At 33.8% G+C, this 14,163-nt stretch overlaps 1 protein-coding gene across 4 annotated transcripts in view; it reads left to right on the top strand.

The window, feature by feature from the left end:
- TFPI (tissue factor pathway inhibitor) overlaps positions 1-14,163 on the top strand; it is a 63,450-nt gene that overhangs the window by 24,066 nt on the left and 25,221 nt on the right. For 3 of the 4 annotated variants that reach the window (XR_004623524.1, XM_019808972.2, XM_011236040.3), the window contains 2 exons: positions 2,343-2,462; positions 8,947-9,144. Coding sequence is in view for 3 of the 4 variants with exons in the window: in XM_019808972.2 (XP_019664531.1) it covers positions 2,345-2,462; positions 8,947-9,144 (316 nt within the window). In the remaining variant the exon portion in view is untranslated. The remainder of the gene's footprint in view (positions 1-2,342; positions 2,463-8,946; positions 9,145-14,163) is intronic. The other variant, XM_034654830.1, reaches the window with a different exon arrangement.

The raw sequence follows: 14,163 nt of genomic DNA, 5'->3' as shown, positions 1-14,163 counted from the left end.
CCAGTCTTCCTGAGAGCCACACTTGTCCACTCCATCATAAAACCATATACTTATGTTGAGATTTGCAATGTTACCAAATTAACCTATTCCCCAACCCTAAGAAAGTCTGTTTCAGCTCCTCCAGATCGATTCTCCTAACAGCTTTTCACCTCAAATGCATTGATCCAAAAGTGAAATGCACTTCCTCCAAATTGAAACCATCTGTTTTATTCTCAAGCTGTTTGACACTAGTCCATAAAGACAAGCAGTCACACTGTTTTGATGGAATAATCTTTTAAGGTTTAAAACCCTGGAAATATCAGTGCTATGCATCCTCCTATGCATAGTTTGACCCAAACTGTATGAGCTGGCTTCTAATCCTTGCAACCAAGGAAAGTCTAAAACTACTAAAATTAGGCAACTCTGTAGGCCAATAGTTTTAAAGAAAGTAGCTTCGTGGGTTTAGAGCCCAAATTCTCATCAAGATCTTTGGGCACCCAACTTTAGCCTGCTCCCTAAATGATGGGATAGAAAAATAGGCAATGTTTTGCACTCAAAATATAACAAGGTTGCATATCTCAAAGAAACTAATGGAAATAGAAGAGTCCTTGAAAAATATTTTCTTTTTTTTTTTTAAGATTTTATTTGTTTATTTGAAAGAGAGAGAGAGAGCACGAGCAGAGAGGGGCAGAGGGAGAGGGAGAGAGAGAAGCAGATCCCCACTGAGCAGAAAGCCCAACACAGGGCTCCATCCCAGGACCCTGGAATCACGCCCTGAGCCAAAAGTGGATGCTTAATCCACCGAGCCACCTAGAAGCACCAACAACTACATTTTCAAAAATAAAATACAGACTAGAAGTTTAGCTGATTGACTCTTCAAAAAAAAAATATATGCATACATATATATATATATGTGTGTGTGGATTCAAATAGTTTATGATATGACATAGAAAGTAAATAACATGGCTACTGACAGAAAATCAAATACATGTTAACATTTACAAAGTGTTGTGAAAAAATAGGCTTTACATTTCACTAGTGATTTTAATGAAGCTTAAAGCAAAATGGCATTACTTTATTTTTTGTTATAAAGCTACATACACCTTAACGGTGTATATTGCAGCTATGATTCACTATAGGAGTAAACAGAGAATTCTCTAAATTATTTTAGATGGAATATCTGTTCTTGCATTTGTGAATGCTTACTGATAAGATTTCTCTTTCCTTCCTGACTTTGATAACATCAGTGGCTGAACATGTTTATGTGTTCTCTCTTTCTCTCTTCCTATGCTATACAAACACATTTCCTTTCACCTTTGAATCCAAAGTAGAAAGAGCCTTAAAAAAATTTCAGTGTGGTTTTCCATTATTTTTTACTGTGGATCTCTAAATCATTTTGAAAGAGGAAGTCTCACTCTCCTGTTGAAATCTGTTTCCCTTAGAGTGTAAATGTGTTGGTTTATCACTTAAAGTCACTCTTCCGTGAAACTCTTTTGAATCAGGTAACTCCCTAAATTGAGGGTGGAAGACTGGGGCAAAGGACTTGCTAGAATGCTAAAGATTTATTTTTTTCAGCAGTTCTGTCTGCTATCGCATAGAGAATCTGGTTAAGAAATTGGTTATAAGGGGCGCCTGGGTGGTGCAGTCATTAAGCGTCTGCCTTCAGCTCAGGGCATGATCCCGGCATTCTGGGATCGAGCCCCACATCAGGCTCCTTGGCTGGGAGCCTGCTTCTTCCTCTCCCATTCCCACTGCTTGTGTTCCCTCTCTTGCTGGCTGTCTGTCTCTGTCAAATAAATAAATAAATAAATAAATAAATAAATAAAAATAAATTCTTTAAAAAAAAGAAATTGGTTATAAAAACAAATATCATTTAAAGGAAACAGACAAAATTTGGAAAATGTCTCTCTTTTTGAAGAGAAGGACTGAAGCCAAGGGAAGGAGAAATCAGGAATTGAAAGTTGCATTAATGAAATAATAGAAAAATGCCAGAAATATTAAAATATAATTAATTCTGACTGAGAAAGAAGAATAGCTGTGAGAAAGATGTGGGAAATAGAATTTTATATTAAAATGGATCTTAATACACACTTAGGCATGTTGATCAATTGTTGCCATTTTAATTTATATTTTCAAGGTTGAAATATGAGCTCCATATTTGAATATCAGACATATGCACTGAACATATGTATGTCTACAATATTAAATACTACATACAAATGTTTTAAATATGACTCATGGAATTTGTGGACAGTACACATTAAGTGTCATATAAATTTACATTAGGAGGTACGCTTAAGATTCCTACTATAGATAATTCGACATTAACTCTTAATTAAATATATCTGGGTTCTGTATTTCAGGGATGATTTATACAATGAAGAAAGAACAGATTTTTTGGGTGTCTGTGTGTCTGCTGCTTAATTGTGCCTCTGCCCCTCTTAGTGCTGTTCTTGAAGCTGAAGAATATACAGATATTACAGGTAAAATATTAGAAGCATTCATATTTTTCAGCTAGTTAAAGCTCAATTTTAATCCCAAAATGTAATATATCTTTCTCCATGGTGTGGGAAAATTAGCTTTTAAGGGAGTGACATTCTTCTTCGGAAATGTCTTACATGAAATTTGTCAAAAAAACCCAAAAAACAAAAAGCAAAACTTAGACCAAACAAAAAGTCACTTTAGTAAGGAAGACTTCTTTTTCAGGCTGTAAGATTAAACGCTGAAGTAGCTCTGGACAATTGCGAGGAGCACCGTGCTGCAGAAACAGCCGTGAAACTTGATGCCATCCTTTGGCTGGGAAAAGTATGAGAAGGGAAAGGAAACTACAGACATTAGATAAGAACTTCCTAGATGAGTCCAGGGTGAGAATTTAGTAAGGACATTAGGAGATTTGGCCTCATACAAGTTAGTTCTCATCTCATAAAGCTCTGTATCTAAAAATAAGATGTTAACACTCAGCAATAGAATAAGGAGAAGATTACAGTGATTGTTATTATATATTTCTTTCTTAAAAGTAATGTTTTGTGGCAAATTAGTAAATTATTGATAGAAATCTCAAGTCATTGGTAATAGTGAGACAATACGAACAAAGTGATAGCTTCTATTGGTATGTATGTTGATGATATATCGAAGACTTCCATAAATACATTCTTAATTCATATATCTAACCACCCTTGAAAGGGATTTTGTTCAATGTACCTCCCTTTGATAAAGATTGAATAAATAAGGTGCTTGAAATTGGTAGGTACTAGGGAAGCAGCGATGACTCAGACCAAGTTCTTAAGAATCTGAGTTTCATGGGGGAGACTATTAAATTGTCACTGGAAAAAAATACTGTTGTAAAAACTTCCTAAAGATGAAACATTATTTAATAAACACTACAACGTGCCTTATAAAATGAGAATTTGGGCATTATGAAATAAGCTCTAATTCTTCAATTGTCTCATTTGTCAAAAGAGATGGTTTCTAATATTCTGGAAGCTGAGAAGAGCAGGAGTGTAAAGAATAAAGTCCCAACAGGGAAAAAGCAGACAACCCATCTTGGAAAGTGGGAGAAAAAAGGATCCCCAATATTCACCAAATCTAATGTCCCTCAGTTAGGCTGAGAAAATGCATGCCAGGTCATCAGAAGTTTCTTAACATTGTTGCTGCTGATACAGTCAGCCAAGAAACCAGAATTAACCCATCAATGATTAAGCTGGAGTTTAAAATCTCTTGATAAATTCAGAACAAACCAAGTTGGCTAAGAAAACATTTTTGTCTAAAAGCTAGACTTGAAGATCACTAAACTGACTGGCTGCATAGTCTTAACTAGTTTGGGGGTTTTTTGGTTTTGTTTGTTTTTAATCTTGAAATAGCATGATCCCACATCAGAATCAATTCAATTTTGAAGATAGCATTTATCACACTGTGCCAAAGTCATGCCATCTTTTTATAGAAGTGTACCATTTCATCGAATAGTGTACTATCATCTTAGAGAAAAACATACAAGATTTTATCATTTCTCTCACAAGGCAATAGTAGGCTTTTTCTTAATCAGTCTAACCAGCTGAGAGGATGAAATACAATAAACTTTTTGATAATAAAAAACAGTAGTGATAAGCTCTTTTTTAAAAAAAATTCCTTTAGAGTGAGAGAGAGAAGATTCGCAGGGAGCATTTAGAGAAAGGCTGGTGTCTTTCATAAGATTTAGAATCAGGCCGACCTAAGTTTGCCTGTGGGTTTTGCCACATAGTAGCTTTGCAAAACTAGATGAGTCATGTAAATGCTCTGACTCCTAGTGTCTTAATCAATAGTCTGGCATGGAGAAGGCAGAGAGTGTGTGGCTGTATTCTTTCCTGCCAGAGAAATCGAATCTTTTCACAAGAGAATCAAACAGCATGTAGACTCTTAAATAGTAAGTTATCTTAAAGCTCTTGGCTCCCAAGCAAGTTCCAGGAGAATGAGGACTCGAAGGGTCAGGGACATGACATGTTCCCAAATATTATCATGAGCCTACTATCCAACATCCCAGGACAGAGGAGGGGTGAGTGAGATTGTAATCCTCAGACTGTGAGACATAAAATGCAAGAAATCAATTATAAAAATGATACAATAAAAACCATAATCCTGTTCATCTGGCTGCATCAGATTAAATCCTATTACGCTGTCCTGTATATGTTTCCTGGTTACATGGGGTTAAGCAGATCCTTGTCACTAACACTTTCTGTAAGTCTCAGTTTCAAGTGTCAGGAAAGCTATCCCTGACCCTCCAGACAAGCTTAGCTATCTTATTATGCACAAACACAGCACCTTGAACTTCTTGAATGTTTGTAAGTCTTCAGTGTCTGCAGGCTACATGAATTGGGGCTACTGGCACCCAATCTACTATCATATCTGCCATGACCACACAGTGCCTGACCCATGATCCACACAAGATTAACTTTCAAAAAGATTTATCCAAGGTAAGAAATGAAAACCAAGAGAGACTTCCATCCCTTTTGGGTCGAGGGGCATGGCACTCCATCCAAGAGACCACACCTCATCACTGCCCCACTTCAGGGATGCTCTGCCAAGGCGGGGGCCATAAGCTGACTGCACGAAAGAATATTCTAATATGTGATTTATCTAAGAAATACATTAAAATGTCAATGGCAAAGATTAATAATAAAATCAATGAAATATTAATAAAATATATTATTAATAATTAATGCTTTATTAATGATATTAATAAAATTAATAAATTAACAAAATTAATTCTAGTGTTTCACTTGGGAACTTGCTATAAAATCACCTACCTTTCATAGCTGAAATTTTCAGTTTTTATAAGGTGAATTTGAGAAAAAATATTGAGTGTAAATTCTAGAATTAAATCTATGTGCTTGGCCTAAATGTCAATCTAGGAATCTCAGTCATACAGATCTGTGACAATATCATTCAATTATTAAGAATGTGTGAGATAAATCTGGTATAAAACTAAGTGGGGGTCAGTTTTAAAGCCAGTACTTATGGTGTGAACTGAGCAATTCATTTCTACAGCGCTGTTTTGTAATTTGTAAATGGAGAGGATACCTTTCAGAAGATTGCTGTGATTACTAAATAATATAGTTACAAAACGTCTGGAACACAGTAATTACTATAGTAAACAACATTAGCTAGTATTACTACTACGAGGACCACTATGGGAAACCAGCCTTCATTTCTGTGGCTGACGGCCACCACCTGGTGGTATAATTCCTAAATAGCAAGTTGAACTCGGGGTGGTAGATGCTTAATAGAGAAAATGTAAAATAAGTTTGGCATGATGAAAAGGATTACCAAACATACCAAAAGTCGAAGTCAGAGGAATCATCAATGAGAAAGAATCTTACACAAATTTTTATAAGAACTAGTTCTCCTAAATATCTGTAGCAACTCAGGTATTAGGTAAAGCTCCCTGGGTCCTCCAGGTAGAGAATTATACTGCAGGCGCCTGTCTAAAGTAGTGTGTCTATAAAGATCTGAAGTCACATTAATGTGGGAATCAGGGACCATCATATTATTTAAGGAGTGCTATTGGAACTTCTGAAGTAATGGTATTTAGCCATAAAATTCAGAATATCAGAATAATATTATTCTTAGCTCATTTCTCAAAATTGTGTATGTGACTTCTGAGATTCTGAGATCTGATTTTAAGATCAGATATTTATAGAACTGACAGGTCACATTTTTATTAGTCGCATAAAAATGTGTCTAGAGTGTACAAACGCATTGTGCTAATGCAATGATACTTGTCGTGGGCCTGCTCTCGGTAAAATGCACTGCTTAGGGTCTTAGATGCAAAGTCTTCTAGCTTCTCACAACTTTTAACAAGTCAGAATGTCAGGGACAGTATTCTAAATCTTTAAGAAGAGACTGTAAGTAGCATTTACAATTATTCACAAGTGTACTACTATTCAGAAAGGGCTGTTAGTTATTTCTTACTTCAAACTGACAATTGTAATTTCAGTGATGAATGGAAAACATTTTTTCATAAATCACTTTTCTGTTTATAGTCACATATTTATGGAAAATATTTTTACCAACTCTCTAAAATGCTATTTTATATATAATGTATATATAATATATATAGGTGCTATTATATATATAATATAAATGAATTTCTATAGAGAAAAGCACTTGTGTATATAATTTAAGAAAATTAGTAATTTCAGGGAAGTCCAAGAACATTTAAGGAAAATTATAATTCTGAAGTACCCATCTTATTAGGTGCCAGAAACTTTTGATATGCCTTGGGAGACAATTTAAAGCCAATCATATTTAAATAATTTCTTCAGCATAAAATATTAGGTACATAATTAAAAAGAAAAGAAATGAGAAAAAAATTTATATATGTCAACGAATAGTTATTTACTCATTTTGGTAAACTATTTACATATATATTATAGAGATTGATTGGCTTTAGGGACACTATATAATTGGTGTAAAAATTATTTTAAAAAATTATATAAACACCCAAATTATATTTTTTTGATTGCACATAACCCCACAGGAAGCTGAAAACAGACAAGTGCACAGGTGCATAAAAGTCAACATTAGTTAAGGGTTTGACCAGTAATAATTAGCTAACTTGCTAATTAGCCAATTCATGAAAGTTGTGTTTGATGCTAAAAATATCCATGTCTTTTGTAGATGTCATAATAAATAAATCTCTGTTTTATGTTATTCTACCCTATCAAATTTGGGTCTGAACATTTACTATTATAACATTTCTGTCAGCTCAATTTATTTCAATTGAGAAAAATTGTCATTTCAGTTATCAAAGAAATCAAAATGGTGATATGGCATTTTATAGATTAAACTTCCATTTTAAGTTTAAAAGTTGGATGAGTGGTGGAGATATAATTCACATGCTCATAAATAATTACTGTCGAATGAAACAGCATAATAGTTTATGTATAGAAAGCTATATTTTTAGCCCTTCTAAGGTTTCAGGGCTTACTTACCATTTTAGACCCATGTAGAAAATAAAAAATAATATTCCAATTATTTTATCATAAAGAGTTTTAACACTACAGAAATGTGGCTAATACTTGACATTAATTCAATACAGATAATTAAGGTAACAAAAGCTGAAGGGTAGAAGAGATTTGATAAAATTATCTAATCCAACTTTTATGATACGTGTATCTTCTCTTTCAAAAAATTCACAGAAGTTTCGAAACTATAGGACATTCTAAATTGATTTCCTTCTAGATGGTTATTTATTCACAAACTTGTTCTTTTATTTAATGCTTTTAAAATGTTTTATATATTTTTAAATGATGACATCCATTCATATTTTTTCAAAGTAAATTATTTTATAGTGCATTAAAACCCTTTTTTGGAAGATTCCTAGACTTAATTAGTTTCAATTTAGCAGCATACTGCTGCCCTCTAAAGGGCAAACTGGCTTAGGTCATTTTAACGCTTCCATATTCTCAGAAGTGATCATAGCGAATACTGAAAGTCTTAGAAAATATGTTATAGACAATATTCAAGGAGTATTAATGACCTTATTTGTTCTTTTTTATGTTGATAGTACCAACCACAATATTCAGTATCTATCTTACTGATAGATTCTATAAGCAAATGCAACTTACTTAAAATTAGGCCCCTATTAATATTATTAGACTCTATAAAATTTAAAATTTCTAATTGAGTTTTCCGTATATATAAGTCCCTTCCCAAGATATGAAATTCCTCTGTGACTAAAATAAGTGATTGGATATTGAGGGGAAAAAATTCTAACTCAAGATCAAAAGAATTGCCTCAATTCTATTTTAAAATACAGACAGCATTAAGTTTTTTCAACATTGTTAAAAACCAACCATGGTAAATAAAAGAATGGACCGTGATATATATGTATTTGTAATACCAAACACCAACATATTCATATTTTGGGACTGGCTTAATACAGTGATATATATATGTGTATATGTATCATATATCATGATTATATCATATATAATCATATATATATAATACAGTGATATATATATTTATATGAGTACGTATATACTGCTGCTTTTAAAGAGTCATTTATGTGTAAAAAATGACACAACTGTGGCTGAGGGAGAGCAAATCAAAGAGCTGTGCATTAATGTCCTTAAAAACAGCTGAATTTAAAAAGATCTCTCTACTTGTAATGTCAACACATTGGTTACTGTACAACTACTACGCATTTCCATACTGGTCAACAGGTGTATGTTTAAGCCAAACCACTAACACGAATCTAGAAAACTATTCTACTCTTAAAGTTTAATTGTTGATAAAATCTGTTTCATTTGGTGTGTTTGTAAACTTTATTTACCTTTTTGAAAATTTTTAATAATTTGTCATGGTTTCTTCAGCCTGTGCTATTTCTGTCATGCTTTTTAAGAAACATTAGGACCTACTGAAAAGAAAATAAAGAACATTATTACTGTGTGGATGGAAGGTTATATATCTTTTATTTTTGCCTTGTAGATGTTGAGTTGCCACCACTGAAACTTTTACATTCATTTTGTGCTTTGAAAGCGGATAATGGCCCATGCAGAGCAATGATTACGCAATTTTTTTTCAACATTCACACTCAACAGTGTGAAGAATTTATGTATGGGGGATGTGAAGGAAATCAGAACCGATTTGGAAGTATGGAAGAGTGTGAAGAAAAATGTATAAAAGGTAGGTTTCTGGAGACATTTATCACTCAGGAGCTTTTAGGCTCCTTTAACTTTTTAAAAGTTTAGGGTTATTAGATCTAATTATAGATTTGATAATTTTAGAAAAAGAAGTTAGAACTATAGCATTCCAAGGAATATTTTTTTTTCTTCACATTTTCGGCATTCATGTTCAACTTCTGTTTTTCATTTTTCACATCAGTTATCACAAGTTATATGAAGCCCCATTTGTTATCCTATATTTTTCTCCATAATAAAGAAAGAAGAAAAACCTTTAAGTTCACTGATTTTATATCTGCAGTAAAGTGGGTATAATTCAGCCTCCTGGGCAGCTATGAGTTGGCAGGAAAGAAAGCATTAGTCATATTGACTTAGTTGTCCCTTAATCAGTACAATGATCTTATAGCTATCTCCTGTCAAAATAATGAATCTGAGAATCCACTTTGAGGCTCTCAGTAGCTACTAATTAGAGAATTCTAAACTGCATCAGAGAGCAGAAATAGATATATGAAAATTAAGTCATTCTCTTTAGGGCCTTGGAATATTGTAGAAAAGAAAATATGAACCTTACTGACCCATATAGACTTTACTGAGCCCAACTTCTCATATTTTTACTAATTTATAATGTTTAAAAGTGTATCATATTATATTGTTGGTAAGTTTTATGGAACACTTCTATTTTGCTTTAATCCTATTAAAACAACATTTCCCCCTGAATTTTACAAACTATAATATGGTTTTATCTCATCTCACTGAAATAAATTCCAGGTAATTGTTGGTCAAAATTTTGAATGATTTTATGTCTGTTTAATTCTTCTGAATTGTGAACTACTTAAGGGATAGAAGTATCTGAATTGTCTTCGTCTCCCCAGTGTCTAGCCCCAGATTTCCCCATAGCATGTTATTAGAGCTAGTTGAATTAAATGGTAGCACTATAGAGATGGCATCTTTAGTTAGCAACACTAGGTATCTTGCTTTTTGCAAAACAGAGGGCTCTGCATTCTCACTTTGATAATGCTTTCCCAAACAGCTTTTACAAAATAGCCTTGGCATCATGGTGCTCTTTGCCTGTGGGAAAATCTCATTGTGGTGAAAAGAGAAAATTTCTCCCCTGTGTGACTCTGTGAGGTGCTTTTTTTGTATATTCCAGAGTTGACAGAAAAAGATTGATATGAATATATTTCTTTGACCTTGAACACTTATTTCCTTCTTTTTTCTCCATACAAGTGCTGGGAATGTTACTAGAACATATTAAGCAGTTCAGTGGTCCTCTGTGGGGCCTCTGGTTTTGGTGACTGCCTGGTCATTTTCCATTTGTTATACTCCTTCTCATCCATACTGAGCCAAGTACCCTTTTGTGTTGAGTTGAATAGCACTCAGGTTCAGCACCTTGGCTAGAGGCCTAGTTGCCTCATTCTTTGTAAATTCTCGCTTTTTCCTTTAGCAGCTTACACATTTTCATCAACTGGCCTCTTTCCCGAAATATATACCTGTTTCTCCTATTTCGCCATCGTATAAAAGTTATCCTTTTCTTTAGAAATTAATCAAATATAATTATTTGTTTCTTCAGTGACTGCCTTGCTTGTAGTATCTTCTAAAACATCATTTCTACCTAGCATATAAATAGGAGTCTCTGGCTTCCACCTCCTTATTACACCTTCAAAAGCCACTTATTGTTTGACTCATTGTTTTGTAGAGTAAACTACTGTTAAGGATACAACTAGCATATAGAAAAAGGATTGCCAGGCTTTTAAAAAATCACCTAAAGAGAAAATTCCATCTTCATCTATGATGGAGTAGCTGAAACTGAACTTTCTCTCATAATATAAATGACTAGAAAATTGGACAAAATACGTGAAGCAACTGTTGGCAGACATGGGTCAAAAGGCATGCAGGATTGTGATCTCTGAGAGAAGGGAAATGTGAGGGGAGTCCAGGCTCCCCAGCTTTCTGCATGAAAGCACTTCTGAACCACAGCCAAAAGAGGGGAGCCCAAGCACAGGATGGTAGTCGCCCTGGTAGAGAATATGGAGATTGGAGATTAGGAGACTGAGGTCAATGGGTTTTGGGGCATAATATATGGGAGAGAATGGACATATGTAGAGATAAAGCTAAAAAGTCGGAACAAGAGTCCCTTTGAGTTTGTCATGCAACAACAAAACTGCATGCGTTTGGTGAAATTTCATAAGTTTGAGAAAATAATTATACGGATTTGTAAATGGAACATCTCCCAGAGCACCCACATGACTGAGAGAAAACCCAATTATACATATGAAAAATTTAGGAACTTGCGGATGATTTTAGAAATCTCATTGGATAAAAGGACAGTGTAAATACACACATACTGGCAATGAATAAAAAAATTAGACAAAAGTTTTAAAAAGACAATTTCATTTAAAATAATGGAACATGAAATTCTTAGTGATGGATTTAAATAAAAAAGTGCATCACATTTACAATGAAATCTATAAAACATCGTTAAAAAGTCATTGGCAAATAAAGAAGACTTTAATGAACAGATATATAAAACAATAGATTGAAACTCACTTTAGTTGAGATGTAAATTCTCCCCAAATGGATCTGGAAATTTAATCCTATACCAGTCAAATTCCAGCACATTTTTGTTTGTATATTAATTAGTCAACTCTAAAATTAATATGCAATACAAAGGACCTAGGATGGCTAAAACAATTCTGAATAAAAGAGCAAATTTGGAGGTCTTTATCTGATTTCCTTTTTTTAAAAAAGATTTTGTTTATTTTAGAAAGGAGAGCACACACACACATGAGTGAGGTGGGAGAGGGACAGAGAGGGAGGAAGAGCAAGGAGAGATAGAACCTTGAGCAGACTGCGCTGAGCTCAGAGCCATTGTGGGCCTCAGTCTCACACCTCTGAGATCATGACCTGAGCCAAAACCAAGAGTCAGATGCTAACAGCCTGAGCCACTCAGGCGCCCCATATTTTATCCGATTTCAAGAGTTATAGCACAGCTGCCGAAATTGAGCAGAATGATGTGAGAATAAGGATAGACAGAAATCAATGGAATAGAATAGCCCAGAAATAGACTACACCATCAGAGTTAACTGATTTTCTATGAAGATGGACACATTATGCTATGAATAGAATAACAGTTTAATAAAAAGTAATAAATGGGATAAAAGCTTGTTTTGTTTCAATCCTGAATGTTGTTACTCTCTAAAGCTGTTTCTTCCTGTGCACATTGAGGATGTGATGATCACGTAGACCAAATCACTGATGTTATTTATACTAGTATTTCTATTCCTTGTTCAAGGGAAAGATTCTTTCAAGTAATAATGCGACTGTAGGCTTGAAAGCACTTAGAAACATTAGAAAATAATGACATCAACATGTTGTCATTTTATCCTTCCATGCCTGTTAATGTCTCTATCTGCTAAATTATATTTTTTTCATTATGCTCATAGTAGTTTAAATTTTTATGCATGTGTGTGTAAAACATGCTGCTTAGTTATTATGATAAGGTATGAATATTATGGAAGCAGCCAGTGAAATCTCTCAAAAGTGACCCTCTTTATACTGAGAACCTAATTATTTTATAGCTAACCAAGATCAATGTATTATTTTGAGGAATTCTTGGTTGTTTTTTGTTTAATATGTGTTAATTACTTACCATTCTGTTGAGAGAATGTTATTGTTTCACTATAGAAATTCATATCTTTCTCTTTTTTTTTCCTTTTTTTTTTTTTTAGAGAAAGAGTGTGTGACTGAGGGGGGAGAGGAAGGGCAGAGGGAGAGGGAGAGAGAATCCCAAGCAGGCTCCACGCCCAGCAGGAGCCTGACAAGGGGCTCCATCTCAGGACCCTGAGATCATGACCCTAGCCGAAATCAAGAGTTAGATGTTCAACTGACTGAGCCACCAGGCGCCCCAAAAATTGATATCACTTTTTAAGTGCTTTTCCTAGGTAAAGGGAAGATGGTATAAGTATAGGAGACATAAAATCAAAATATGATTTATGTCTTATGTATTAAGGCTTGAAAGCTGAAGTTTTGTATTATTTGGGAAGACCAGTGAGAATTCTCTCTTGTAAACTACCATGCTTGAGAATAAAAGCAAGCCAAATATTTCAGAAAATAGGAACTATGAATGTGTTTAGTTTGCTATGTAAGCACAGCTCTCCTTTTGCATGTAAAGTTGTTTTATTAGTTTTTTCCAAATATATATAATTTTTTGGTGTATTTACCTATGTAATAATAGAGACATGGAAATAAGGTTAATAATTTTTTTTTAAATAAAAGTTAAGTTTGTGAAATGGCTTCAAATACATGGCTTTCAAAATGCTTGCCTTCTGGGTTAGCTGCTTTTTTCCTATAGCCTAAACAACATTATCTTTGATTGTTATTTTTTGAAAAATAGGTGTAATGTCGTGTGGGAAATTAAAAAATTAGATGAAAGAGATCAAATTATCAAATTCTCATTCAGCTTTCTAGCCATCAGCCTCTATAGCATGGTTAAAAGTAGTACATTTAATTTCATAGAATTTCATCAATTCCTGAAACAGGTATGAAGGCTCTAGAAAATATGCTGTTTATATTAATTGCTATTTTATTGGTTGGGCTAGTTGTGACTTGTGGCTTTTCATGGGGATTTAGATGGGAATTTTTCCCACAGAGAATTAAAGAGCATGTTAATACTTTTTCCATTCTCTTTATTTTTAACTCTGTCATTTCGTGTTTTATTTGTTTGGAACCATGAAGACCTATGTAGTTATGAGAATCTTCTGCCCATACAGTCATTTTCCCACCTGCTTAGAATATTTTCTAGACCGACTTCAACAATATAGTCTTCAAAAGTTAGTCTTAAGCTCCTACCCACTGCTCCCCAATATAAGAGAAAAAGATGAAGAAAGAATGGGGGTAAAATTACAATTACTAAAATGTGTCATATAAGTATGAGTTAATTTGTTGGATATTAATTATATTATAATATTCATAATAAAATATTTAAAATGTGAATTCAAATATGTTGGGGTTCAAGGAATTACTA

The sequence above is a fragment of the Ailuropoda melanoleuca genome, chromosome 2, assembly GCF_002007445.2.
Source record: "Ailuropoda melanoleuca isolate Jingjing chromosome 2, ASM200744v2, whole genome shotgun sequence".
Taxonomy (NCBI): Eukaryota; Metazoa; Chordata; class Mammalia; order Carnivora; family Ursidae; genus Ailuropoda; species Ailuropoda melanoleuca.
This window is presented reverse-complemented; position numbering and strand designations above follow the sequence as displayed.